We start from the raw sequence: 24,690 nt of genomic DNA, 5'->3' as shown, positions 1-24,690 counted from the left end.
ACAGGCTCTCTCTAGACAAAGAGCCACCTGGCAGCTCTTACTAGAAGATCAGAAAGGGTGACTATAGTATGGAAAAAAAATTCCATCCCAATTAAACTTTCCATTTGGGAGTCTGAAGAAAAATAATACAGAACAAAGAGTATGGGAAAGAGAAAAAAGGAAATGCTGAATCTGCTAATATAGCTAATTAATGCCAAAGAATGAATGTAACAGCAACTTCAGCATTCAAAAATGAAAAGTTAGGAGATCTAGAGAGGTACAGTTTCTAAGTTTTTTGGAGCTCTCCTTTAATTAGCCTCCCTGAATGTCAGCATTCCTGTTTGAATAATCCATATTTCTGGTTATTTATTCAGCTCCCCACTGCTATGCAATACCAAGCCATATGCTGCAGAAATATACCACTTCATATTTGCACTCAACCAACCAAAGACACTGGCAATTCAGACCTTTAAGAAGCTTAAGGAAAAGTCCCTTCAGAACATTGTGTTAAGGTTAGAAGATCCAAGAAGCCAAATGCATCTTCTATTTATGCTATTTACTTGAGAGAAGGTGGGTCATTTCAACAAAAGGACAAGAAATTAGAAGGGTAAGGGAGATAAACAAAAGACTCAAGAGAGTAAAGCTAGCAAAAATCAGCTAAACACAAAAGGCCTCTGAGTAATTTCTCATGCTCCTCTCTGCATTTTTTTTAAAATTGTTTTTAAAAGCAATTCCTCAAAGGAAGACTTTTGGTCAACGCAAGGTCTGGTACACACTGGACAAATGAAGAGGTCTACTGTGCCTCCAGCCCTCCAGAAGCCTTTTAAAGATAAGATATTTTAGAAATATACACAGTAAGTCATCACTTAACATCATAGATAGACTTGGAAATGGCAACTTTAAGTAAAACAGGATATAGGAGGTCAGATCCTCAAATAACACCGTTATAACAATGATCAGAAAAACTGGTTTCATTATACATCATTTCGCTTAAAGTTGTGGTTTCCAAGAATGTTACTGATGATGTTAAGTGAGGACTTACTGTACCTGGATAATCCTAACATCATTTTAAACACAAAAATGGTCACTGTAGAATTTGTTATAACGGCAAAACATTGGAAATATCCTCAATGCCAACAACAGAAGAATACTAAGTAAGCTACAGTCCCTTAGAGGCCATGATGCAGTTACTGAAAACTCTCATGAAGATTATTCACAGCATGGGAAACAGCATCTTATGTTTGAAATGTAGCAATACAGAAAATCATATGTGTGGCAGGCTTAAAAAGTTGTTAAAAATTACAGAAAAAAAGACTAGAAGAAAATATACACCCAAAGACAGGCTGTGTTTAGCTCACAGAACTGTTTTCCTAACTTTGTGGAGACAGAAATTCTGTCTTAGGTATTTCTGCGTATGCCCAGTACTTAACATAGTACCTTGTCAATGTTTTAATAGCAGTTTTATATGTTAGTATTCTAAATTCTATTTAACAAATATATATCACATTTATGAAAAACCTTTCCAAAGAAATATCTTAGTTCAACAGAACTTTCAGTATACTTGAAGTTTTAAGACAGCAGACTCTGGCTCCATTTCTTTTTTTCTTGTTTTTTTTTTTTTTTAAATCTCAACTTGCTCCTTCTGTAGGGCACAATTCATAATGACTAGAATCTTCCAACCACATAAACATGCTCGATTTTTTTTTTTAAAGTCCCTTGACCACAGTCTGGTTATCCCCTCAGCCTTCCCCCACACACTTCTCTACTCCCCTTCCTAGACAGGGTCTCAAGAGTTATCAACATAAGCTTCCTCTCCCCTTTTTGCTTCTAACTTTAGGATTCTATAAAATAACTGTGAAACTAATATAAGATCCACTTTCAGGAATTAGCGTATAAATAATAAGACACACAAGGAAAGTACTATAAATAAAAGTTTCTAGAACTGTCTTGCACATTTTCATATTTCCTAAGCTAGGCATACAGCACATGTACAACTCATTACTGAATGAGGAGTGAAAAATACGAATGATACGCTGCTTTCAATAAAAATACAAACATATGGCATAGATAGGTCTATGTGATATATACAAAAAGTTAGTCCAAGTTTAGAAGTAATGGCTAGATTTCCCCAAAACTAACATACTATGGGAAGGAGAGGAAAAACACCAATGTCCTTCAATGGAGTGGACGTATTAGCAACCACCACAGTAGGGCACAAACAGAACACAATATACTTTTTATTCATCTACTCTAACTTCAGGAAAGACCACATACCTACACAAACACATCCCCCCATGCCTGAAGACTTTACTCTTCAGGGTAAAGTCTAGGAAACCCAACAGAATAAATGATCATAGCTACATGCTCTTGAATTCAGGCTAACAGTGAAAAGTCAGGCAAAAAAGGTGGGAGAACTAGGGCATTCGAAACATACCTGAGCATGAGATTCATCAGCTGAAGACCCTCGCCCTTCAGGAAGCGCTCACGATTGGAACTAAGCATTAGACAGGAGCAGAGGGAATCAAACAGATTCTCCATCATCTCCTGCTCCTCAGCCGTGCTGGGATTGTGTCTTTTAAACACCTGTCAAGCAAAAACAGCACAAAGCACAGAGCTATAAGAGAATGTCTTTTCATGAGCCTCCATCCAACAATTCCTAAAACCTGTGGGTCATAACTCTACGACTGAGGAAACAGAAGCTCACCAAACAAAATTCTCATCAGTTTCCATTTTAGAGAAACTAAATGATTCACATATATTAAATACATGCAAAAAAAAAAAAAAAAAAGCCAAAACACTCAACTGACCACTGGGTCCATCAGTAATTGACAGTTCCAGGCAAGCAGATTTTTTTAAAAACCAAAACCCAATAAAAAACAAAATCTTTTTATCGTGAAATATAACACAGATACAGAAAAACTCCATAAAGGACATATAAAACTAAATGAATGAAGTGAACACCCCTGAAATCATTATCCAGGATGAGAAACAACTTTGCCAACTCCCCTCAAAGCCCTCCACTTGCCCAACCCAACCATATCTCATTTCTTTCCCTTCTAAAAGCAACCACAATCCAGAGGGCTGAATCGTGGCTCAATATAAGGAAGCATTTCCTGACAACCAAGGCTACTGAATTCCCTCACAGGGGAGCTGGGGCTTTAATTCATGGGAAGGGCTTACAGCATTAGTTTTCTTTTTGCCAGAGATGTAAGGCATGTTAAGAGAAGCCTTTAAACTGTATATGCATACCCATACAGTCTACTACAAGAAGATCAATAATCTCACAGGAAAAGGACTAAGCACCTTCCCAGAACTGGAAACAGATTCACATTTCAAAGCTCTATTTTTGGGGTGGAGGCCAAGACACTCAGGCTGCTGGCACCAAGATGGAAGCTGTATGCAAACTGACATCTCAGACTCTCCCAACACTCTTAAGATTTTATCCAAATGATCTATTTTCAGTCCTGTTTTTAGAATAACACAGCTAAAACTTGTAAGAGGAAATCTTAACAGTATTTTCAGAATGCCAGCAGAATAACATTTCAACTGGATTTACATTTCTTACAGTGAGAAAATGGCAGTTTCCAAGTTCTCACTCCAGCCTTCAGCACCACATCCTCCCCTATCCTCCCCTTGACCCCCACCCCACTGCAGTGGAACTTGTACTCCTTGAGCTTATTCAGATCCTAAATGAACATACTCCATTTTCACAGCAGATTGAAAGGAAGGTTGGTGAATAATCTCGGGAGTGGGTCAAATGAAAATAATTTGGTATGCTTGGCCCAGAACATACACACTTCAGCATGAGGCACATCTTTTTTGAGTTGACAATATCATATCAGAAGATGAAGAAAGTTCAGATCTGATACACAGTGATGTCTGGTCATAAAGAGCAAATGACTAAGAAAAGGAGGCAAACCATGTCCCTCCGTATAACCCTCAAACCTGCCAACATGCTCCATATGGCTTGCAGCACATGGCTTATTCCTTCCCACAGTTTCCAGCTCCATCTCCCATTCAAAGCAGACCATGTATCTTACAGCAGACAGGAAGCATAAGAATTACTCACGGATAACTGCTGAAGAAGCACATCGATTCCATCCAGCTCCCCAAGCAATTCCCTGTTTTCTAAAAGGGGAAAAAAATAGAGGAAGAAAAAAAATGAACCTAACTGTCAGATTTTACAGCCGTCTAACACGGATACATCAGCAAACAAAATCAATACAGCTTGACAGAGTACAAAAGCAGCACAGGGAGTGAGAGGGAGAGCAAGGGGATGCCAAAGGCAAGAGAGCTTGCTGTCATGATCTGAAACAAGCCTGGCTCCTATCCTAACAGAATATCAATACTGAGAGGGCGCCTCACCATCATTGTCCTGGAGCAATATGGCCAGCACTTCACTGCAATACAGTTTGTTGGCATCGAAAGGCATCTTTGCCTATGGGGAAATAGGAGAAATGAGAAAAATGTTAAGGGGTCTTGCTTCCTTCCCCAGGACAAATTTTTCACGAGTACTACGATCTGAGTTAGAGAGAAAAAGAAGTTAGAAAAGGAAAAGGCAGTTAAGGGTAAAAACGTCTGCCTCTGCTCTCAAGAGACCAGAACCAAGTAAAGTGACAGATTGAAACAATGGCTCTCACACTCTTAATGCCCAGGTATTAAGGTTACCTCCTCGGTGAAGACTTCCAAGATTTCCCATTTTGAGTCCAGAGATTATATCTGTCTAGCCCATAGTACCCAAATGTGAACTAGATGAATGAGAGTTTTGAACTTTTAAGATTAAAACTCACCATGAAGCTTAATTCACAAGTTACAATCATGAAATTAGGCTATAAATTAGTTAATATATGAGCAGAGAAGAAAGCAATTCTTGATTAACTGAATGTATTTATCACAAAGTAGTTCCTTCTGGATTTTTTTAATGCTTAAAATTTAATTTGAAATCACAAACTTATCTGCTTGCATGCCATAATCTGCCTACTATTTAAAACGGAAACCACATTAAATATGCAAAAATGTGTTAATATTTTAACACCCAAATTACTACCCACAATTCTTTCCCCGCTGCATGCTCTGCTATTTGGGAGTTTCAGAGGGGACACATCTACTGCACAGACTATCTTTCATGTCTGTCCTCAGTGTTGCTTCGGTAGTGAGACTTAAATATCTCACCATTATCACTGCCCCTTGGATAAAGGTGCATAGAGAGGAGCGAGTCTCAGTGATGTGTTTTTATTTATGGTGCCCATGATCCTTAAAATGCAGGCACGTAAACAATGATTATTAATCAGCAGCAACCTTTGCTACCTATCTGTGTTTTTGAAATGACAAAGAATTTCTGTACTTGGAAAAGACAAGGGAAGTGTTTATCTTGGAACTAACACTTCCGTCACCTTACCGCCATTCACAGATCTGTTTAGATATTGGTTTTATACTTAAAGAGGAAGAGTTGTACCTAATCAAGCAATACTCAGTATCATTTCAGTTTTCTGTGCACGTCTTCCTCATCAAGCTAAGTGCAGCCTACAGGGTTTCAGGAGGTCAACCAAGTATGACCATCTTAGGTTAAAAGATCTATAAATGCAAGGTCTTACATGTGCTAAATGTAAGGTATGCTCCCTGGGCAAGCTTGAAGCCTTGTTTCAAGAAATTCAGCATAATAGTCAGGGCTTAAATGCAACCTGTGGTATGTTTCACTTAAGAAAAATGGTTTCATATTAACGAAAATCAAAACATGAAGGTGAAAAGCCAAGGAGTAAGCATCTCTATCAAAATCAAGGATTTGCAAATAAAATTTCCCACTCAAATTATGTAAGTTCCAAGTACTGCTATTATATTTTAAAAGATTTAAGCCACACCAACTTATACATTAGCATTGCAAGGGCCATGGTTCTTGTTTAAAACAAGACACTTAACTGAAAGAAGCCAAAAGACAGTAGGTCACTAGAGCCATGGCCTTTCTGTGGATCTAATGCCTCTTGCCCTTTATTCAATTTTGTAAGCTCCTGTTTTCAAGTTGGGGGGAGTTTTTCTTCCTTTCAATAAATACTTATTAGGCACCTGCTATAGGGAAGACACAGAATTAAGCAAGAGAACAAACAGGGGTAACTTAGATCTGAACTCTGTCCACTGTTGTGGCATTTAAAAACCTTACACTGAATTAAAATTAATTTTGTAGAAATATCAAATTTTAAAAAAGGAAAATAAAACACGGATCTGGCATTAGACACACCTAAGGTTGACTCAAATCTGCAGTTCTCCAACTTTGCGCTGTGGCAACTGGGGTGCCATATTGAATTCACCACAGGATACGTTAAATTTTCAAGGAGAACACAGTGAAATGTGACATCTGTTGAACACTGCATTAACCAGGAGCTCAAATTACATTTCTTCTGGTGACATCATATCTTTGTGGAGCTGCGTTTGGATAGCTGCTCTGACAAAAATAACTGTGAAAATCGATGTGAAATCAGAATGATGGTCGTGGCGTTCAATCTGATCCTAAGGTTTAAGGATTTGAGCAGTACCAAAAGGCACACATACCATTAGGAAGTAACTATGATATTTAACAGTGAAATAAAAATATTTTTTCTTTCAATTTGTGTGTATTATCTTCTCAAATGGCTAATAAATTGTAAGGACATAAATATATATTAAATGGTTTGGACATAACTACTTAATAAATGAGACTATTAGGTACTTTTTGGCATAGCGGTGCTGTAAAAACAGAATTACTGAGACACTAAGAATGCCATAAGCTGACAATGGGAATCTATGACCCAAGAAACATTCTCAGTCTCAGTTTCCTCATCTGTAAAATGAAAATAAAAAATAGCACTTTTTTGATTAAGGGCACTGACATGAAAAAAAGAAATAGAAAAAAAAAATCCCACTTATTTGGAGAGTTACTATGAGAATTTAAAAACATAATATGAAAGTACCTAACACACAGTAGGTACCACAAGTTTTTCTGACAACCATAACCAGAAATATCTGCATTAGAATCTCAGCTCTAACAGTTACCAGCTATGAGACTGGCCAAATTAATATCTTCCTCATGAAGTGGCTGTACTAAGGGAACTGGTGTATACATAACAGGCACCGACCAGCTGAGTTTCTTGCTACTGAGAATTCTTGGTTCCACAGGAAATCTCCACCTTTTGCTGTAAGACACTACTAAGAGTTTCCAATTTAACCAAAGTAAGTTTTTAAAAACCAGACTGATAACTTCATCATTTTTAAATTAAAATATAAGTTCTGACTGAGAAATTGTCATGAAGGAAGAATCTAATCAGGAAACCAAAATGATGAGGCCCGATAACTCCCCAACGCTGAGCTCTGCAATGCTTCAGAACCTAAAAGCAGTGCCAGCTGAGAAGCAGCTTGGCAAGAGGAGGTGGCTTCAAAGATGCCAAGGCCCAATGCTCACAGGCTCTCCCACGTGGTTCCCATGTGGTTTGGGCAACACCATTTCCTCTCTCTCTGGGATTTCTTTATCTGTAAATTGGGGATAGCTGCACCCTCTTGGCAGGGCTGTTTGTGAGGATTAGAAATAATGTATGTGGCCAGGCGCAGTGGCTCACACCTGTACTCCCAGCACTTTGGGAAGCTGAGGCGGGAGGATTACTTGACCCCAGGAGTTCAAGACCAGCCTGGGCAACATAGTGAGACCTCATCTCTACAAAAAACTACAAACATTAGCCGGGTGTGGTGGTGTGCACCTGAAGTCCCAGCTACTTGGGAGGCTGAGGTTGGAAAATCACTTGAGCCTGGGAGGTTAAGGCTGCAGTGAGTAGTGATGGCACCAACACTCCGGCCTGGCCAACAGCATGAGACCCTGCCTCAAAAAAAAAAAAAAAAAAAGAGAGAAAGAAAGAAAAAGAAGAAAAAGACAGGAAAGAAAGAAAGAAGGTTCTAGAAAAACACTTTAGCATGTAGTGAGCAGTCAATACATGAAACTCATATCAGATGATGAAAACTTAGTGGTGATGATGATGATGATGATGATGATGATGATGACAACCAAATGTTTTAATCTGGTAGAAAAGAAATAGAAGAAATTAGGCCAGGTGGGAAGAAAGGAAAGTAATCTTTCATGTCTAGCCAAAGACAAAACTTACAAAGCATATTTTATTTCTGTTTAAATCTCAGCCAGAGATTGCACAATACCAAACTGCCAAATTTCAAAGACATTTATTCAAAATCAGGAGAAAGGAGATTTTACTTAGCAGGTATAGTCTCTTGGATTTTGCAAAGTTAATCAGCGGGACTTGGAACTTGTAGGGCTCTCTTCTATCCAGGAGCCTGGCTCTCTTAAATCTTTCAGCTGTCAGAGTAATTATAGAGTCATGCATAGGTTTGTACTCAGCATGTACTAGCCTTGAATAAAATTACACTTCACCTTTTTGGGAGCTGCTGCTTTTCTGGAAAGTACAAAACAATTATGCTACCACTCACAGCCAGAAGCTGCAGGTTATATCTGTAGCTCACCTCTGCTACCTGGAACACATGGGGCAGGTTCAGACATATCTACAGCTCTGTACAATTGTCAAAGCAGATTGTGCCCTACAAAATCCCAACCTCTGGTCATAGAGGCTAAGAACTTTAGCATCAACCAGTTGTACATGTAATATAACTTAACTGAACGCTGCAACTGTTTCTGAAGCATTGATTTAACTGGGTAACAAGAGGGAATCTTATACTTGGTTTTGCTGTTATTTTCAATAGTACGTAATATCTTAATAAGCTTGTATTCCCCATTAAAAACATTAATTGTGATGCAGCATCTCTCACACTACTGTTATCTACTTACCTGTTAATCCATTTAATGCAATCATCTGCAGTGGTTTTTATCCTCATAAGAATAAATTAGTGGGGGTTGATTTGTTGGATGAAGAGATCCATGAATATCTCTATATACTGCTAGGCTACCAGTACAAAAAGGAGAAATCCAACACTAGAATGCTGTCACCAGTGTGCCACTCACTTAAGAATCACTCAAGGATTACTGAATAAATATGAGATGATCAGTCAAATCGTAAGGTTTTATCAAGCAATCTAGACACAATTACTCTAGAACCTTGGTTCTCAGACTTCAGCTTACATCAGAATCATCTTGAGGGCTTACTAAAACTAAGACTGGGCCAGGCGCAGTGGCTTACACTTGTAATTCCAGCACTTTGGGAGGCCAAGGCGGGCGGATCACAAGGTCAGGAGATCGATACCATCCTGGCTAATACAGTGAAACCCCATCTCTACTAAAAATACAAAAAATTAGCCCGATGTGGTAGCGGGCGCCTGTAGTCCCAGCTACTCAGGAGGTTGAGGCAGGAGAATGGCGTGAACCCAGGAGACGGAGCTTGCAGTGAGCCAAGATCGCCACTGCACTCCAGCCTGGGTGACAGAGTGAGACTCCGTCTCAAAAACAACAAAAACAACAACAACAGCAACAAACACAGACTACCAGGCTCCACTCCAACTTTGCAGACTCAGTGGGTCTGGGTGGACCCAAGAATTTGCCTAACAAGGCACTAGGTGATGCTGATGCTCCTGGCTGGGAACCACAGTTTGAGAACAGCTAGGAGGAGGTACAGATATGACAGAGACATGGTCCTTGTAATTATAAAATTTAGAGATATTTGGAGAAAGAAAATCAGCACACATAAGAATATTCAAGTTGGCCAGGTGATGGAGTCATCTCCACTTTACAGATGGAGAGAAGATGCTCCATGAGGGCGAGCGTCACACAGTTACGGGTAGATGCTAGAACCCAGATAGGCCAACTCTCGCAAGAGAACCCATTGGAAAAAGATGAAGGTGTTGATTTTTTATAAAAGAAAGTGGGCAGTATAGGCCGGGGGCAAAGTACTATGGAAAGGGGGCATGAAGAAAATTCTGGAGGCTTGGGTCTTAATCCTAGCTCTATCTCTAACTAGCTACAGGGGTTTGGGCAAGGCACTTAATATCGATAGGTCTCAATTTTAAATTTTTTATCTACAACAGAACTTACAGATTTCCTTTCAGTTCTAAAAGTGATGGAGGCTACACAGAAGATTAGGGATTTAAGCTGTTTCACGAAGGGTGTGTAAAATTTAGAAATACGAATGGAAGAGAGGAGCCAGTCATTCCTGGTAGAGTTGGGAGTATGAACAAAGCCAGACACAGAGGTCAAGATAATTTTGACCTTTGCAGAGCAGGAGATAGGTTTAAAAAAAAAAAGGTATCTAAAAGGTAACAAAGGCCAATGTTTCAAAACTGGAAAATGAAAAGGTCAAACTGGGCCCGGGTAAGAGGCAGAGAAGGTGGGATCTGATGTAGAAGGCACAGCATCACTCCAGGTAAGTTTCTGAATGGGTAATAGCATAGTGAAAATGGAGTTTTAAATTAGTCTCCAGAGTAAAATGGTTAACAAGAAGGTCCACATTTCCAGAGACAAGTGGATCTTAGTGAGAGTTGTACATTAGAATCACATGTGTTTGAAAACTTTCTAAAATATACCAAAGACAGAGACCGAGACAGTAGGTCTAGGGTACAGTGTGGGAATCTGTATTTGTTCAGTTCCATTGGTGATCTTAATACAAATCCCCAGCTGAAACCCACTGCTATAACATCTTTACAATGTAAAAGCATTATCATATTTGATTTCGCAATAACCCTGTGAGATTGGAAGGGCAGGGAGTATGATCCCCATTTTTCAAAGGAGAAAACAGGCCAGAAAAGTTAAGAGGCCGTTACCCACAATTACACAGCTAATAAGGGAAAGTCAGGATCTGGGTCCAGTACTCACTAAGAGTCACCACGATGTTGAAGAGAATGAAGATTATAACATTCCCCAGATTATGAGAAATAAGAGCAAGGCATTGCTGCGAAGGACATGCCCTCTTGCTGGCCTCACCCTTAAGCAGGACTTTATTTCATTAACTAATTAATGAAAGAATTAATTAAGCCTGGGCAGCACAGTTTTCTTCTAAAAGCACTTGCTTACCAGTAAAAAACCCAAATAGCATTTTGATGTTTAAATATCCCTAAAAGCCTGAAAACTGTTTCAGAGACAGCAACATGGCTATTTGTGCCCCGAGGATTACATCAATGCAGTGCCTATGTGGCAAGAGTCAATAGCTTGCTAAACTATCAAATGGGCCCCTTCATTATGATCATAAGGGTAACGGCATCCAAGCCACTCAAAAGTCAATTTCCCTTCCTATGTTACCAATTAAAAAAAAACAAAAGACTCTGGCAGAAGACGTTCTAGTTTAATGAAGATCCCTGAATCAGTATTAAGTCTCAAGTAACTTGGAAAAATCTGTCCCGACATAACAGAGACAAAAAAACTATTGAATTATTTTGTATATTTCAAGGTTGCGTCCCTAACGTGTGGCTACTCCCCCAACAACTCAGGTCCCTGACATCTATGCCATCCCCTTAAAACTCGGTGCTCTACTTTCCTCTCCTCCACTCGTTGTTCCCAAAATGTCTCAAGGCTTTGGAGAATAAAAATGTGTTGAATACTGAGGAAAGAAGAAACTGAGTTTAGGGAGATGTAAAGGAAATTAAATGAGAAACAAGTCTAGTTCTAAAACCAAAGGATATTTAGACTCAAGAGAGGAGGTCAAAAGGAAGTTGCAAATGACAATGCCTGAATTAACTACTTGCTGGATGCAAGACTGAAAGGCAAGAGGGATGGGGTTTGGAGGGAGTTAGAGTTTACTGACCTCTGCTAGGCAAATGTGCTCATACTGATGGTAGCAGCTGGGCTAGCTGAGCATCCTTGGGCCAATATGTTACGTAAATCAAGGTTACAGATTTAATGGGAACAAACGGCTGAATAAGTAGGATTGGAGAAGACCAGAGTGTCAGAAACGGAGAAAACCATGCAGCACATGATATCTTAGGCAGAAGCTTCTCCTTTAGCCCTGCCAAGACAGTGGAGGACAAATCTGACCTGATACACCCCAGACTTTCTGGATGCTTGTGACATTCTGAAGCAGAGCAAGGCCATCACTTAGAGCATTACTTTAGTTACAAACAAGTGCCTCCTTCTCACAAAAAGTTAGGATCCTTGCCTGCCTGAGGGCCATTTCAATAGCATATAAGCAGTTCCAAACTGCCTCCCATCACACCTTTGGTTCAAACTGTTCTGAGAGGAGCTCTTGCCTCTTCTTTTTCTCATTTACTCTATTAGACAATACTAACTGTTAAAAAGACAATCACAAGGACTATGCTAAGAGAACGAACAATTCAATATAAATATGGACAAAGAATATAAATATGAAGCTAAAAGACATGAATACAAATGGCTAATCAACAAGAAGCCAACACACTTCACTTGATGTTAAAATTACAAATTAAAATAATACCAGTTTTCACTATCAGATTAACTAGAAGCAGAGGGAAACAGATAACTCTAAATCAGTGGGGCAGCTGATTTATCAGTGGGATATGATAAATCAGTGGGAATAATTTTGCAATACTACAAAAAATGTTAAGGTGCATAGCTTTTGGCCTATCAATTCTACTTCTATGAATTTATCGTACAGATAAACTGAGACAAATGTATATTTTAAAAAGTCTGTATACAGCAGTCCCTCCCTTATCTGTGGGGGATAGGATCCAAGGCCCCCAGTGGATGCCTGAAACTACAGATAAATTCTGCATTTACTATGTTTTTTTCCTATATATGTACCTATAATAAAGTTTAATTTATAGGCCAGGCACGGTGTTTCACGCCTGTAATCCCAGCACTCTGGGAGACCGAGGCGGGTGGATCACTTGAGATCAGGAGTTCGAGACTAGCCTGGCCAACATGGTGAAACCCCGTCTCTACTAAAAATACAAAGATTAGCCAGGCGTGGTGGCGCACACCTGTAATCCCAGCTACTAGGGAAGCTGAGGCAGGAGAATCACCTTAACCCGGGAGGCGGAGGTTGCAGTGAGCCAAGATCATGCCACTGTACTCCATCCTGGGCAACAGAGTGAGTGAGACTCAGTTTCAAAAGAAAAAACAAAAAAAAGTTTATAAATTAGGCACAGTAAGAAATTAACAACAATAATAAAATAGAACTATTATAACAACATACTGTAATAAAAGTTTTGTGAATGTGGTCTCTCTCTCAAAATACCTTTCAGTACTATATTTACCTGTTTTCAGACCATGGTTAACTGTGAGTAACTAAAACGCAGAAAGCAAAACCACAGATAAGAGGGGACTACTGTATTCACAGCCGCACTGTTTATAACACTACAGACTTACCAGTGGGAATGATGAGATTAATTATGGTACATCAGCATAGTGGAATACTAACTAGGCAATAATTAGTTCAGTGAGAAAATCAACTTGCATAAGAAAATATTACATAATTCTGTTTGTGAAACACACACTCTCTCATATACACAGAAAATTTCTGAGAGAATAGATATAATATTGTTAACAGTGACTGCTTCTGGGAAGTGGAACTACAAGGGATCAGCAGAGGGGATCTTTTCAGTTTTATACCTTTTGTATCACATGAATTTGTATTTATAACGTTTGTATTTTCAGAGGTACTAAAGACTATTTTTAAAGCCTCTTGTTTTAAAACGAACAAAAACGGAGAAGAAAGAAGCAAGAGGTACCAGAAGCTTCCCAAACTAGATCATATGGCCCAGCATAACAGTCTATGCCAATAACCAAGCATCAATCAAGCCCAGAGCAAAGACAGGTGTGAGCTGCAGTTCCCCACAGCCAAACTCACCTTCAGCCTCTTCAACAGCCACTGTAGAAGACCCTGCTGGGCACCCTCTGTACACATCTCAGGCCGGAACTCAGCCATGTTTTCCACAATAGCTGAAGGGAGACAGACACCAGTCATTTGGGAGGACAACTTTGTTTCCATCTGCAACAAGCTTGCTTCCCATGACAGGCATGTTATTCCTCTCCCCACTTCCCTGCATTACTCCCAGCCAGATGCTGGGTTGTCATTTTCAGATTAACCAGGGAGTTGCTGTGGTTTTCTTCTTCCAGTTATGGTACAGGTAAAACTCATAACTGAAAATGATGGAACTCACAAAAGAGCTAAGTGATAGATTTTCCATGCTAATAGGGAACAACACTAGAGCAGAACACACAAAAGGGTGGGTATCTGCCTAAGAAGTCCCACCCAGTCCCTAATGAGTCCCAGAAACCCATAACCAAAGAGATAGGGAGCTAGGCAAAAGCCTTAGGGAAAAATCAGGGTCTGGTGAACTCAAGAGTCGCTTCCTCTCCTGATTCATCCATTTGCAGTTCTATTTCCCTGCATCAGGTGGAAGCAAGAATATTGCAAAGCAGGCAAGCATGGTCTTTTTAATTGAACAAAATAACATGCACAGAGGGGAAAGGCCATGCTGGCAGAGGTAACTCCCAGGTACTAGGAAGCAAATATAATTGGTCCTGCTATCTCCTACAACAGCCAAAGTGTTGCTTAATAGAAAAATTAAAAATTAGGAGGAAAAAAAAGTTATTGCATGACTATGATACGAAAAAGGAGATCTCTTTTTTTTAATCACCTAGAGTCCTTAATATCAAATGGTTTCATTTCTTTCAGCCCCCCTTCCAATCCATATCCTGGAATATGTTACTAGCATGAAACAGATACACTTCTGTGTTCCCTAAACACAATACCCAGAACACATTGGGTGTGAATTTTGAAGGAGAAAGGGCTGAAGAAATCACCACACCTCCTGTCTTCTTTCTCACTCCTTTGCCCACATCAGCCTCCCCAGTGGCAAGTTAAAGGATGACCAGGCAGGGGAAGCACGAAGCTGTGGGAGCAGAGGAGCAAGGCAACCCTGAGAGATGAAGAGCACTACGACACCCTGAATTACTTTCTGCCATTTCCTACAAAAATCAACTCATTCGTTTTAATCTTCCATGACTTTATCCTATTCTTCTGCTTATATTTTAGATGGCTTCCTATTGTTCACTCGAACAAAATCCAAGCTTCCTGCCATGGTTTACAAGGTCTTCCATTATCTGGACAAACTTATTCCTCCAGTTCCATCTCCCACCTCTGACTGTCACAGGCCATTTCTAGTCTTTCCTCAAATCCCAGCCCCATTCATGACTTTGCAAATGATACTCCCCTCATGAAGGCCCTTCTCCCACTCCTCCACCTGTCAAAATGCACCTGTCTTCATATTCAGCCACAGTCATGCACAGGAGCTAGCTGCTCCTATCTAGCAATTTGGAGGCTCTTCCTCTTCATTCCCACAGTGCTTTTCACTGACTCCTATGATACCGTCTGTCACCCAGCATTGTCTTTCCTTTCTTTTCAAGACTCACCTATCTGTCTGCCCTGTCAGGAGCAGAACCATGCCTACTTCACCATAATCTACCCTAGTACCTAGCACAGTGCCTGACAAACATCAGGCACTCAATAAGTGAGAGAGAGGGAAGACTCTCCTGAGCTGTTAGTAGCTGACCGAGCTGCAAATAGATCTCTGTAGACTGGCAGGCTGGTACTTTTTATTAACAGACAGTTAGCAGTCAGTTAACAGACTTTTGATACCGCAAAATCCAGCACTCTGCTAACAAATGGCAATGCCAAATTCTGGCTCTAGACTACAGCCAACCCAAATTACAGAGTGTTGTGTTCCTCCTCTTCCCCCCAGGTGCCCATGTTTCCCCTTCTTTATGATAATCCTCATGGAACAGAGTCCAGAACTACAATAGAAATCTGTGGTACACAAAGAAGCTAAAAAAAAAAAAAAATCTAATCTCATCAAATTTTCTGCTTCCACTGGGCCTTATTCATTTCTCAAGCTCTGTTTACAGATATGTCATCTCTGGTTTTATAAGACAGTGACCAGTAATAAAGAGAGCTACCCCCAAAACACAATTTTAAATAGGATATTGGTTCAACAACTTTACAAAAGGAAAGACTGGGGAGATTCAAGGAGGAGAAGGAAGAGGAGAAATACTACAGAGGAATCCACTTAAATGAAAATCTGATGTAGGGACAGCCAAGTAGTAGCAATATTTCAAATCACAGTTTACGTGGTAGTCTACACCTGAGAAAGAAAAACTCTTTTTCAAATAAAATGTCCTATAAAGGTACAGAATGGTCCAAAAGTTTGCAGTTCCATTAAAGAAAACTGATAAGAAAAAACGACTTAAAAGGATTTAAAATGTTTAAATATACACATTCCAAAGGAAACAAAATTAACCAGCATAGGTTTCATCCTAACTTTTGGAGGCAAAGGCCTGCTAACCAGAGCCACTGGTTTTTTGTTTAGGAAGGTTACCTACTTAGTGGATTTCTGCTTTCATTACCTACAAGCCAAACCAAAGCTGCAGTTATATGAAATTTACACAAAGGTCTTCATTTCTGAGAAGGCAGTTTGGGAGCAGAAAGAAGGAAAACAGGCCTGCTATTGACTCTATTATGAAGAAGGAAGGGAAATGAGCACAGAGTCCCAAAACAAACACAAAGCAACTCAGGCAATGGCAAGCACCCTTCCTCTCACCCAGAGTGTTGTGGACGCCATCTGCCTCCTCTTTCACAGACTCATCCAGGCGCTCCAGATTCTGTACCAGCAGTGCTACCACCTGCCCATCCACCTGCAAGAATAGCGAAGCAAAAGGAGAGAGGGATGTCACAAAATGGTCCCCAAAATGTTCCCGTTCCCATACTTACTTCTCCACTATTTGAATGAACAAAGTAAGTAAATAAGCAGCAATCTATGGTTTACAAGGTGCTCTCCCATCCCATTATCTCTTTTAAGTCTTAAAGTGACCCTGAGGTAAGTAAAAGGCAGGCATCATTATCTCTAACTTCAGATGAGTCAACTGGAGCTCAAGCAGACAAAGTAAAATTCAAGGTTAAAAGGTTGGTGAGTGACAGTGTTAGCACTTGAACACAGACCATCTGAAACCAAGCCCTGTGCTCGTTCTCCTTCTCTGTGGTACTACCTTACGAGAATGCCATCTTAAGTCAGGTCAACGGTTCATTCAAGCCAAAACACGTCTTTAGGCCAATGCACCAAAAGATGTTTCACTAGAATGTGCACCAGCCACATTCTATGTTGACCTCAAAACATTCCTGTTTCCTTGCTAAGCTTTTATGAAACTACTACCTATGAAGAATTTATAGTTCCCTCTTAAAAGGAATAATCAACACAATAAAATATCTTCTATTTGTATGACATTGAATGCACAGAAAGCTACTGTATTTCTCTTAAGGGAGTCACACATGTTGAAACAGGAAACTTTCAGTAGCCACATCATACAGCTGATGTTCAAGACATTAGTGACTCAGCCAAGACTACACAGCTATGGAGCAGTGGAGGCAAAGGCAAAAACCAGGCTTCCTTCTCCTTAGGTGAAACAATGCTTTTACTACTTCATGCTACCTCCTGTGCACAATCTGTGTTCTAAGGAGACTGCCCTTAGGTAGCCCTGAGGCACACCAAGGAAGATAACTAAGGAAACACCTAGTTTTCTATCATCAAGAAGGGATGATCCATCTGGTAATGGATTCTTAGGCAGAGCCAATAAGTAAAGCCACATCTGAAGACACGGTCTGCTGCATATTCGCGTTATCCTCCCTCTCAGTGTTTCGGTTTCCTCACTTATGAAATGGGGATAAGTGCTAAAGAGTAAATGAAAATATGTAACAGGCCTTACCCTAGGTCTAGTTCATGGCAGCTGCTCAAAGAATCAAGCAGAAGGTTTGAATCTAGCCCTTTACCCTGTTGATGCCTGATTATTCACAGTTCCTCTCTTCCACTGGCTAAGAAAAAGCCAAGTTCCTGAAAGGCAGGCACCTTGCTTCATTCATCTTTGTATACCCCAAGTCTACTACAATGCCATATACAGCAGATACTCAGTAAATCTTGCTAGATTTAAATAAACTGATGGAACACATAGTTTGTGCACTGTAATTGCTCCATTTATCCTCATGTAATTCTCACATCTTTCACAGGTGAGAAAGTAAAGGCTCTGAGAGGTTAATTAGCCTGACTGAAGTCACAAAGCTGGTGGCAGAAGTGCCCAACTCCAACTCTACTTTTTCCCATAATCCCCCATTAATTCAATGACGGGAGAGAATGGAGGGAGAAAAAAGAAGGAAACGATCTCATCCAACCAATACTTCCAGAGTCCTTGCATGTAAGGTATTCTATAGACACAATTCAAACCAAGCTTGAGGAGGCAGGCAATGGTAGGTGGCATAGATCTTGAAACATGGACTCTTTACTCTGGGTGAGGCTTAAGGGAAGTACACGGACAAGGGAAAGGTGAAATTATTGACTAATTTGTGATACCTGAATCACAAATGTATTAGATTTTTCTAGGCTCTCCTTTATGCCCCGGTATGAGGAAAAAGGAGGGGATGCTATCTGAAGAAACACTGATGCCAGATTTGGGAGCCTGTAAATACAGGAAAGTGCTGTTTTCCCATCTTGTGCCAAGAGCTATACAATCTTGCTCTCAAATCTCACAGCCAGCAAAAGCTTCACTAAAGAAATCCACTACAGTGTTTTCCTTAATTAACTGGACATTTTGAGTACGTGAGAGAAAACAGAAAAACATCTGGGGGGAAAATATGAACCATGTCACAGTATGTTTTTCCCTAAATCACCCTGATTGACTTATAATCTCCCTGAATCGTAAAGCAGCAGACACCACCACTCCACGGGTATCACACTGCTTGCCAGTTCTACAAACTGCTACACCAATTTCAATTGCTTATTGCCGCTTTACCTGCATTATTTTCCCTCCTTTCTTTGATTCTTAGTTATGTTTCCCATCTCTGCTGTCTAGAAGCTAGTGGGGACACTGTCAGTGAGCAATGCATTTAAGTCCTAGAGCTGAATGGTTATGGATAATGGGCCTCTGTCTGGAGGAAAATCTTTTTTCTTGCTACGGAAATCCAACTTCTAACAGGCAGCCTTTTTAAGCTTGCAAACTGTGAAACTTTATGTTTAGTTGGGTTAAATGCAATTTTATCTGATTGCAGGAAGGCCAAAAGCAGTCAAAATACATTTAGCTCAGAAAACCCTTCGAAAAATATTTATATTATGCATAGCTCTGGATATCGCTCAGTAAAAGTACATATTAGCATTCTATTCTATTCCCTCTAACCCCTTGGGTCTACCTTCAATTTTCTGGACCTGTGACAAAGTCTGAAACTAAAAACAAATCCTGCTTAGGGATTAAAGCATCAGCCGGGGCAACCCTTGCCTTGGAAATCAGTACTGTCTTGGGTGTGATGTTTTCTGCTAAGTCATTTGTTATTTCTGATTGTTAGCAGGCATCCCAAACAATATTCCGGGAGTTAAAGTTCAAGGGCATGATCACACATCATCTTCCACTTGACCAAAGAGGATGGATATAAGAGAAGAGGAGGAAATAAAAAAGAGACAGATGAGAGGGTTTGAAGGAGGCTTCTTTTTCTATCTGGTACGATCTGCCAATAAGCTTTCTCAAGAGTGAGATTAGGATTTTTCTGCCTACTAGGAGTTTCAGGAATTTCATATTTAAAAAACAGTAATGACAATAAAACCCCACACCCACTGAATCTTGATCAAACAAGTTTTGAGAATAATATGGTAACATGGTCATAATGCAAAACTCAGGCCTGTTGTATCCTAGCTGTAACCTTTTAGCTTCCATTCTTGCCCCTCCAGTCCGTTATCCACACAGCAGCTAGATGCTCTGTTTAAAATGCTGGTCAGGCTATGACACCACTCCCCTGCTTATCTTCTAATTACTTCCCTTCACCCTGGCAATGCCACCCAACCTCTTCACCAAGGCCCACAGAGCCCAGCGTGGTCTGGCCCTGACTCTGCTTTCTCCCCTCGCCCCAGCTGCACATTAACAAGACTGGCCCCTTCTCTGTTCCTTGAATATGTCAACCTCAGTCTTGCCTTAGGTCTTCTGCCCTTTTCCCATCCTGCTCTTGATCATTCTGAATGGCTGGTTTCTTCCAGAACTCAGGCCTTGCCTGACTATTTAATCCAACCTGACTTCCCAGCTACTCTACATCACATCACTCTATTTTAATTCTCTTAAACAGAGAACCACTCTCTGATAGTTTTCTTGTTTATGTATCTACTGTCTCTCCCTACACTCATACCTTGTGAGCTCCACAAAAGCAGAGGCTTTGTCAGGCTTGCTCACAGCTATATAGCTGGTTCCTACAATCAGGAACACATCAAGCATTCAATAAACATTTAGTGAACAAATGAACAAATGAATTTTGCTTTGGAACAAATACAGATGAAGGTGAGAACATGAATGGAAATGGGAAGGAATAGAATCCAGGAATTTTCGTAGTAAGTACCCTTACAGCAACATAAACCCGGCCAACCTCAGCCTCACCTGGGCAGCACAAATCCATTGCCAACCAAGTCCAAGGCAAACCGAGATAGGGCTTCAAAGTTTAACATTTCAGTAGACTTAATTTAGTGCAGGAATGGGTATGGAGGGTAGTCCCCTGGCAGTCCACATCAAAGCCACTTTTTGTGGAACTCTATAAAGTATTTCTATAAAGCAAATGCTGGCTCCTAGACACTGGCCAGCTACACCACCCAGCCACACTTCCATCTCTGTTGGCTGGGACACCTCCATATGCTCTCATATTAAAGCCCCCTTTCAGAGGCCATCGCCGATGCCTGCATCTCTGCAGCCCTTCCTGATTATTCCATCATAAACGAGCGCTCTCTCTTCATGTCCACAGAAGCCTGCCCCTCTCATAGCTGTTTTCAATGTTCTGCCTTGTATTATCATTACTTACTTCTTCCTTTTTTTTTTTTTTTAAACTAAAGCTCTATCCTCTCATTTCTTATTTAGGCCCACCCCATCCAAATGTGGTTTTATTGAGTGTTTGTTCAAAATGTTTTTGAAATATTTTTTAAACTGAAAAAAATGTTTGTGAACTCAATATTCACAGACATCTTACTGTGTGGTAGATGATACATACAATTTTAACCTGACATTTGCTAAGTGCTTAATATCTGCCAGGCATAGTACCTTTATAATGATAATGGCCAACATTTATCAGGTGTTTACTCTGTGCCAGACTGTTCTAAAGACTTATTAAATATCTCACTTGTTCATCACTTTGGTACTGTATGATAGGCACTACTGTTATCTCCATTTTACAGAGAAAGAAACAGTATGGAGAGGTTAGTAACTTTCCCAAGGACACAGAATTGGTAAATGACAAAGTCACTGCTCTGACCACTCCCCTGACGGGAATCACACCTCAGGAAGGACAAACTTACAAACAGACATCTATAATCCAATGTGACAAGTGCCAGAATGTACAAAGTGCTAGAACAACACATCCTGCTGAGGTGATGAGTCTGGAAAAAACTCAAAAGGGAAGAGATAAAGGGATGAGAGGTAGTATTCCAGGTAGCCCCAGAGAAGCAAGGCTAGGCAAGTGGAAGGCAAAGCATGAGCGAAGGCATGGGACTACCTAGCACATGGCAAGTTTGGGGACTGGCAAGTAGAAAAATGACTGTAATTTAATCATCATTCTCAAGAAGTCCAAAGTCATCTTTGGAGAGGTAAGCCAGATAATTGCCATCAAAGCAATATACCCTCTCGCTTACCACTCTTCAGAAAAGAGTCCATTTTCCAGGCTACCAGATCAACTTGTTACAAAGCACAAATATTTGCCTTTTGCATAAGTAACAGCAGTGGATATGAACCAAATTTTAAAACCCTGAAGATCCCTGAGAATGCCAGGACAGCGTTCTTTCCCCACAAATGTGCTATCCTATTGCTTAGGACTTCCAACTGGGAAAAAGACCAAAGCAATAACTGCAAACTGCACACCACAATAAATTCTGCCACATGCCCTCTAGCCTCTGCTCGTGCAATTCTAGGCCTCAGATATTGGCCCCAAATTAAAACTACAAAGACAACTCAACCCTTGTAATATGAGAGTACTTATCAAATTTCTTCCTGAATGCAGCCAAGAGTAAAAAAAGTAAATGGAAGACCACCGCTGGTTCTGTTCTCTGATATTTACTGATGACTTCTGACTGGTTGCAGACAAGCAAATAATCTACTGGAGTCCAGGAATGCTCAATGCTTGTGATTCCTACCAGCCCCACCAGGATAAACCTGTAAGAGTCAAAATCTTAAACTAATATAATAATAATCAAAATAAAAACTAAACTAAACAAACAGAACATCCTGTATAGCAGTTACCTAGTGGCTCCCCAGACTGAGGGTGAACTGTTTCTTTCCAAACAAACAATAAAATCTGCCAAGATGCAGCTTTTGTCAGTGGGCTTGGCAACACGGAAAAAACAAAGGGGGCTTTTGTGTGAATTGCTGTTTCTGGGTACGTTTTACATGCAACAGCCAGGCTAGCTGTTCCTCTCTCGTCTTCCCTATTCAGACAGGCAAAGGATGGTAATTAAAATCAGCCCAGGGACCAAGCAGGAAGGCTCATTCAGGGCCATGTAATTAACCTCTGGAAGGTAAGACTGCACAAATGACACTGCAGGGACACAGAGTAGGAGCAAGTGCCACAGTCTTTCCTCAGACGCCCCTCAAAACAAAAGGACATCCCAACATCATCCTTTTCTTTCTGCACAGTGGTTCAAAGGAAAAATAAATGCCCTGAATTCTACAAAAGTAGCAGTTTGCTCTCTAAAGGAGCCTGAAAGAAAAATGGCCATAGAAATTTTCATTATATTCGGTCATAAATGGCCCTGCTGGACACTAGCCTCACTCTCTGTAAGAGCCAGTTCTTCATAACCAGTGGGTTCACAACCCCTTCATTCACACCAAATGCCAGCAGCAAGCATGGCACATGGGAAATTTCTAGTGTCGAGAACATTATGAGAAAGGGTGAGGAGGGGGTGGGCAGTGTAGCAGTGGGGTTTCGGGATCATCTGGGACCCCAGGCCCAGCCATTCTGATTCAGTGGGTCTTGGGTAGGACTAGAAAGCAGCCAAACAAGCAGCCCAGGTGCTTCTAATACAAGTGGCTGGAGTGATCTTTGATCAACTGCTAACTGAGTCAAAACCAATACTAACATTCTTACCAGAGAGAAAAGACAAGAGAAACAACAGAAGAAGAACAATCCACAGAGCCTTGAGGAGGGATACAGCTCTGCAGGTGGACAGAGCTCCACAGGTGGTTATCAGGGTAGGGGCTGGACTAGATGCACTTCTGCCGCTGGCCAGCTGGGGTGCCTTTGCAGCTTTGTGGCCCTTTCTGATCACCAGTGAACTAGGGAATCTGGGGCAGTGGAAACAGAATTGTGTTGGGGATCAGAACATGCAGTCTCTTTTATCAGCTGTCACAGGACGGGCTGAGCGACCCAGCGGAGGCTTCACTTCTGCAGCTGGGTTTCCTCACATGTAAGGCAGTTTGCCTAGCTGGCACCTGGTCACAGCTGCACCTCACAGACCAACTCCTCTGGGTTAGCTGCTGTGTGGATCAATAGCTAAGGAACATTCTGAGGCCTTGCCTAGGCTCCTCAAAAGACGGCAGAAATCAACTGCCTTGTCGTCTACAGGCAGGGAATGCCATTCTGGCCTCAATGAGCTATAAAGTTTGTTCTTATTTTTAACATTCTCCAATTCCTCTCTGATGACCTATCTGTAAAATAAGTAATAATAATAATACCTCTTCTCACTGGCACTTGGGATTAGAAAGTCCAGATGAGAAAAACATTTGTGAAAGCTCTTTGTAAAAAGGCCAGTAGCAACAAAAGAGGAGGGAAAAAAGGGGCAGAAAATATAGAGTCTAGGAGACCACAGGTTCAAATCCTGGCTGTGTGACCATGGGCCATTTGTTTGGCCTAAGTCACAGCTTCATGGCTGTAAATGGAAATAATAGCAATAATGCCCATGTGAGAGGATGTGGTGAGAAGAATGAGAAATGGCCCTGCCCACAGCAGAGACTTAATAAGGGCGAGGCCTCTACCTGACACAGCCCCAAAGCATAAAGCACTGCCCCAGCCACATCTCTACTTTTTTACTCTCCTTATTCACTCCAGCCTCACCACACTCCAGCCTTGCCGTGGAGTTCCACCTGGTGGCCACTCTCCGAGACGATGGTGGTGGCAATGCCAACAATTTATACAAACCTGCAAAACCCCAGAGGATGTGCAACTTACCAGAGCATCGATGAGCACTTCTGCTCCCTCTTCACTCTCATGGAGGGTGTCTATATCTGTTAATTCCTGAAGCAAATCGACCACAGCTATGGACACATGTGAAAAATGTTAAGGGTGTAACACACACACACTGAAACGGTACCGGTGTTTTTCTTAATCCTTGATTCCCTTCCGTTTCCTCATCAATTGCTTTATCACCATCTACCTTTAATAGACTCCGGTTTTATTAACATCTCTTCAACAAGGTTCTACCCACAGTGGGTGTTCATTAAATGTTAACTGACTCACTCAGTCTCTTGCCTTATGCTGCCTTCCTGGCTGCTTAGTCCACAGGTTCACTGAATTTTCACAGATTTCAAAATTTTAAATAGATCACCTGGGAAGTCACTTTTCCAGTGAGAAATAGGCCAACACCCTCAACCTCATCTCATAATTTAAATTCTTGAAACTCGGTATAATCTTAACTACCTTGTACAGTTCACCTTTGAAGGCAGTAATAATTTCTGAGAAGAGGTGGCTGATGTTCACCAAGGAGTCTTCAGAGATCAGGACATGATATAATTGGTTGAAAACAAAGGGAAAAATTTATATGGAATTGGGCTAGTCC

The 24,690-nt window shown here is 40.8% G+C and overlaps 1 protein-coding gene across 2 annotated transcripts in view; it reads right to left on the bottom strand.

The window, feature by feature from the left end:
* Positions 1-24,690, bottom strand: part of CTNNBL1 (catenin beta like 1) — a 177,191-nt gene that overhangs the window by 90,606 nt on the left and 61,895 nt on the right. For both annotated transcript variants that reach the window (NM_001246652.1, XM_016937137.4), the window contains 6 exon segments: positions 2,414-2,562; positions 4,049-4,107; positions 4,345-4,417; positions 13,710-13,801; positions 16,462-16,555; positions 24,084-24,181. In NM_001246652.1, coding sequence (NP_001233581.1) covers positions 2,414-2,562; positions 4,049-4,107; positions 4,345-4,417; positions 13,710-13,801; positions 16,462-16,555; positions 24,084-24,181 — 565 coding nt within the window.

Source organism: Pan troglodytes, chromosome 21 (genome assembly GCF_028858775.2).
Source record: "Pan troglodytes isolate AG18354 chromosome 21, NHGRI_mPanTro3-v2.0_pri, whole genome shotgun sequence".
Lineage (NCBI taxonomy): Eukaryota > Metazoa > Chordata > Mammalia > Primates > Hominidae > Pan > Pan troglodytes.
This window is presented reverse-complemented; position numbering and strand designations above follow the sequence as displayed.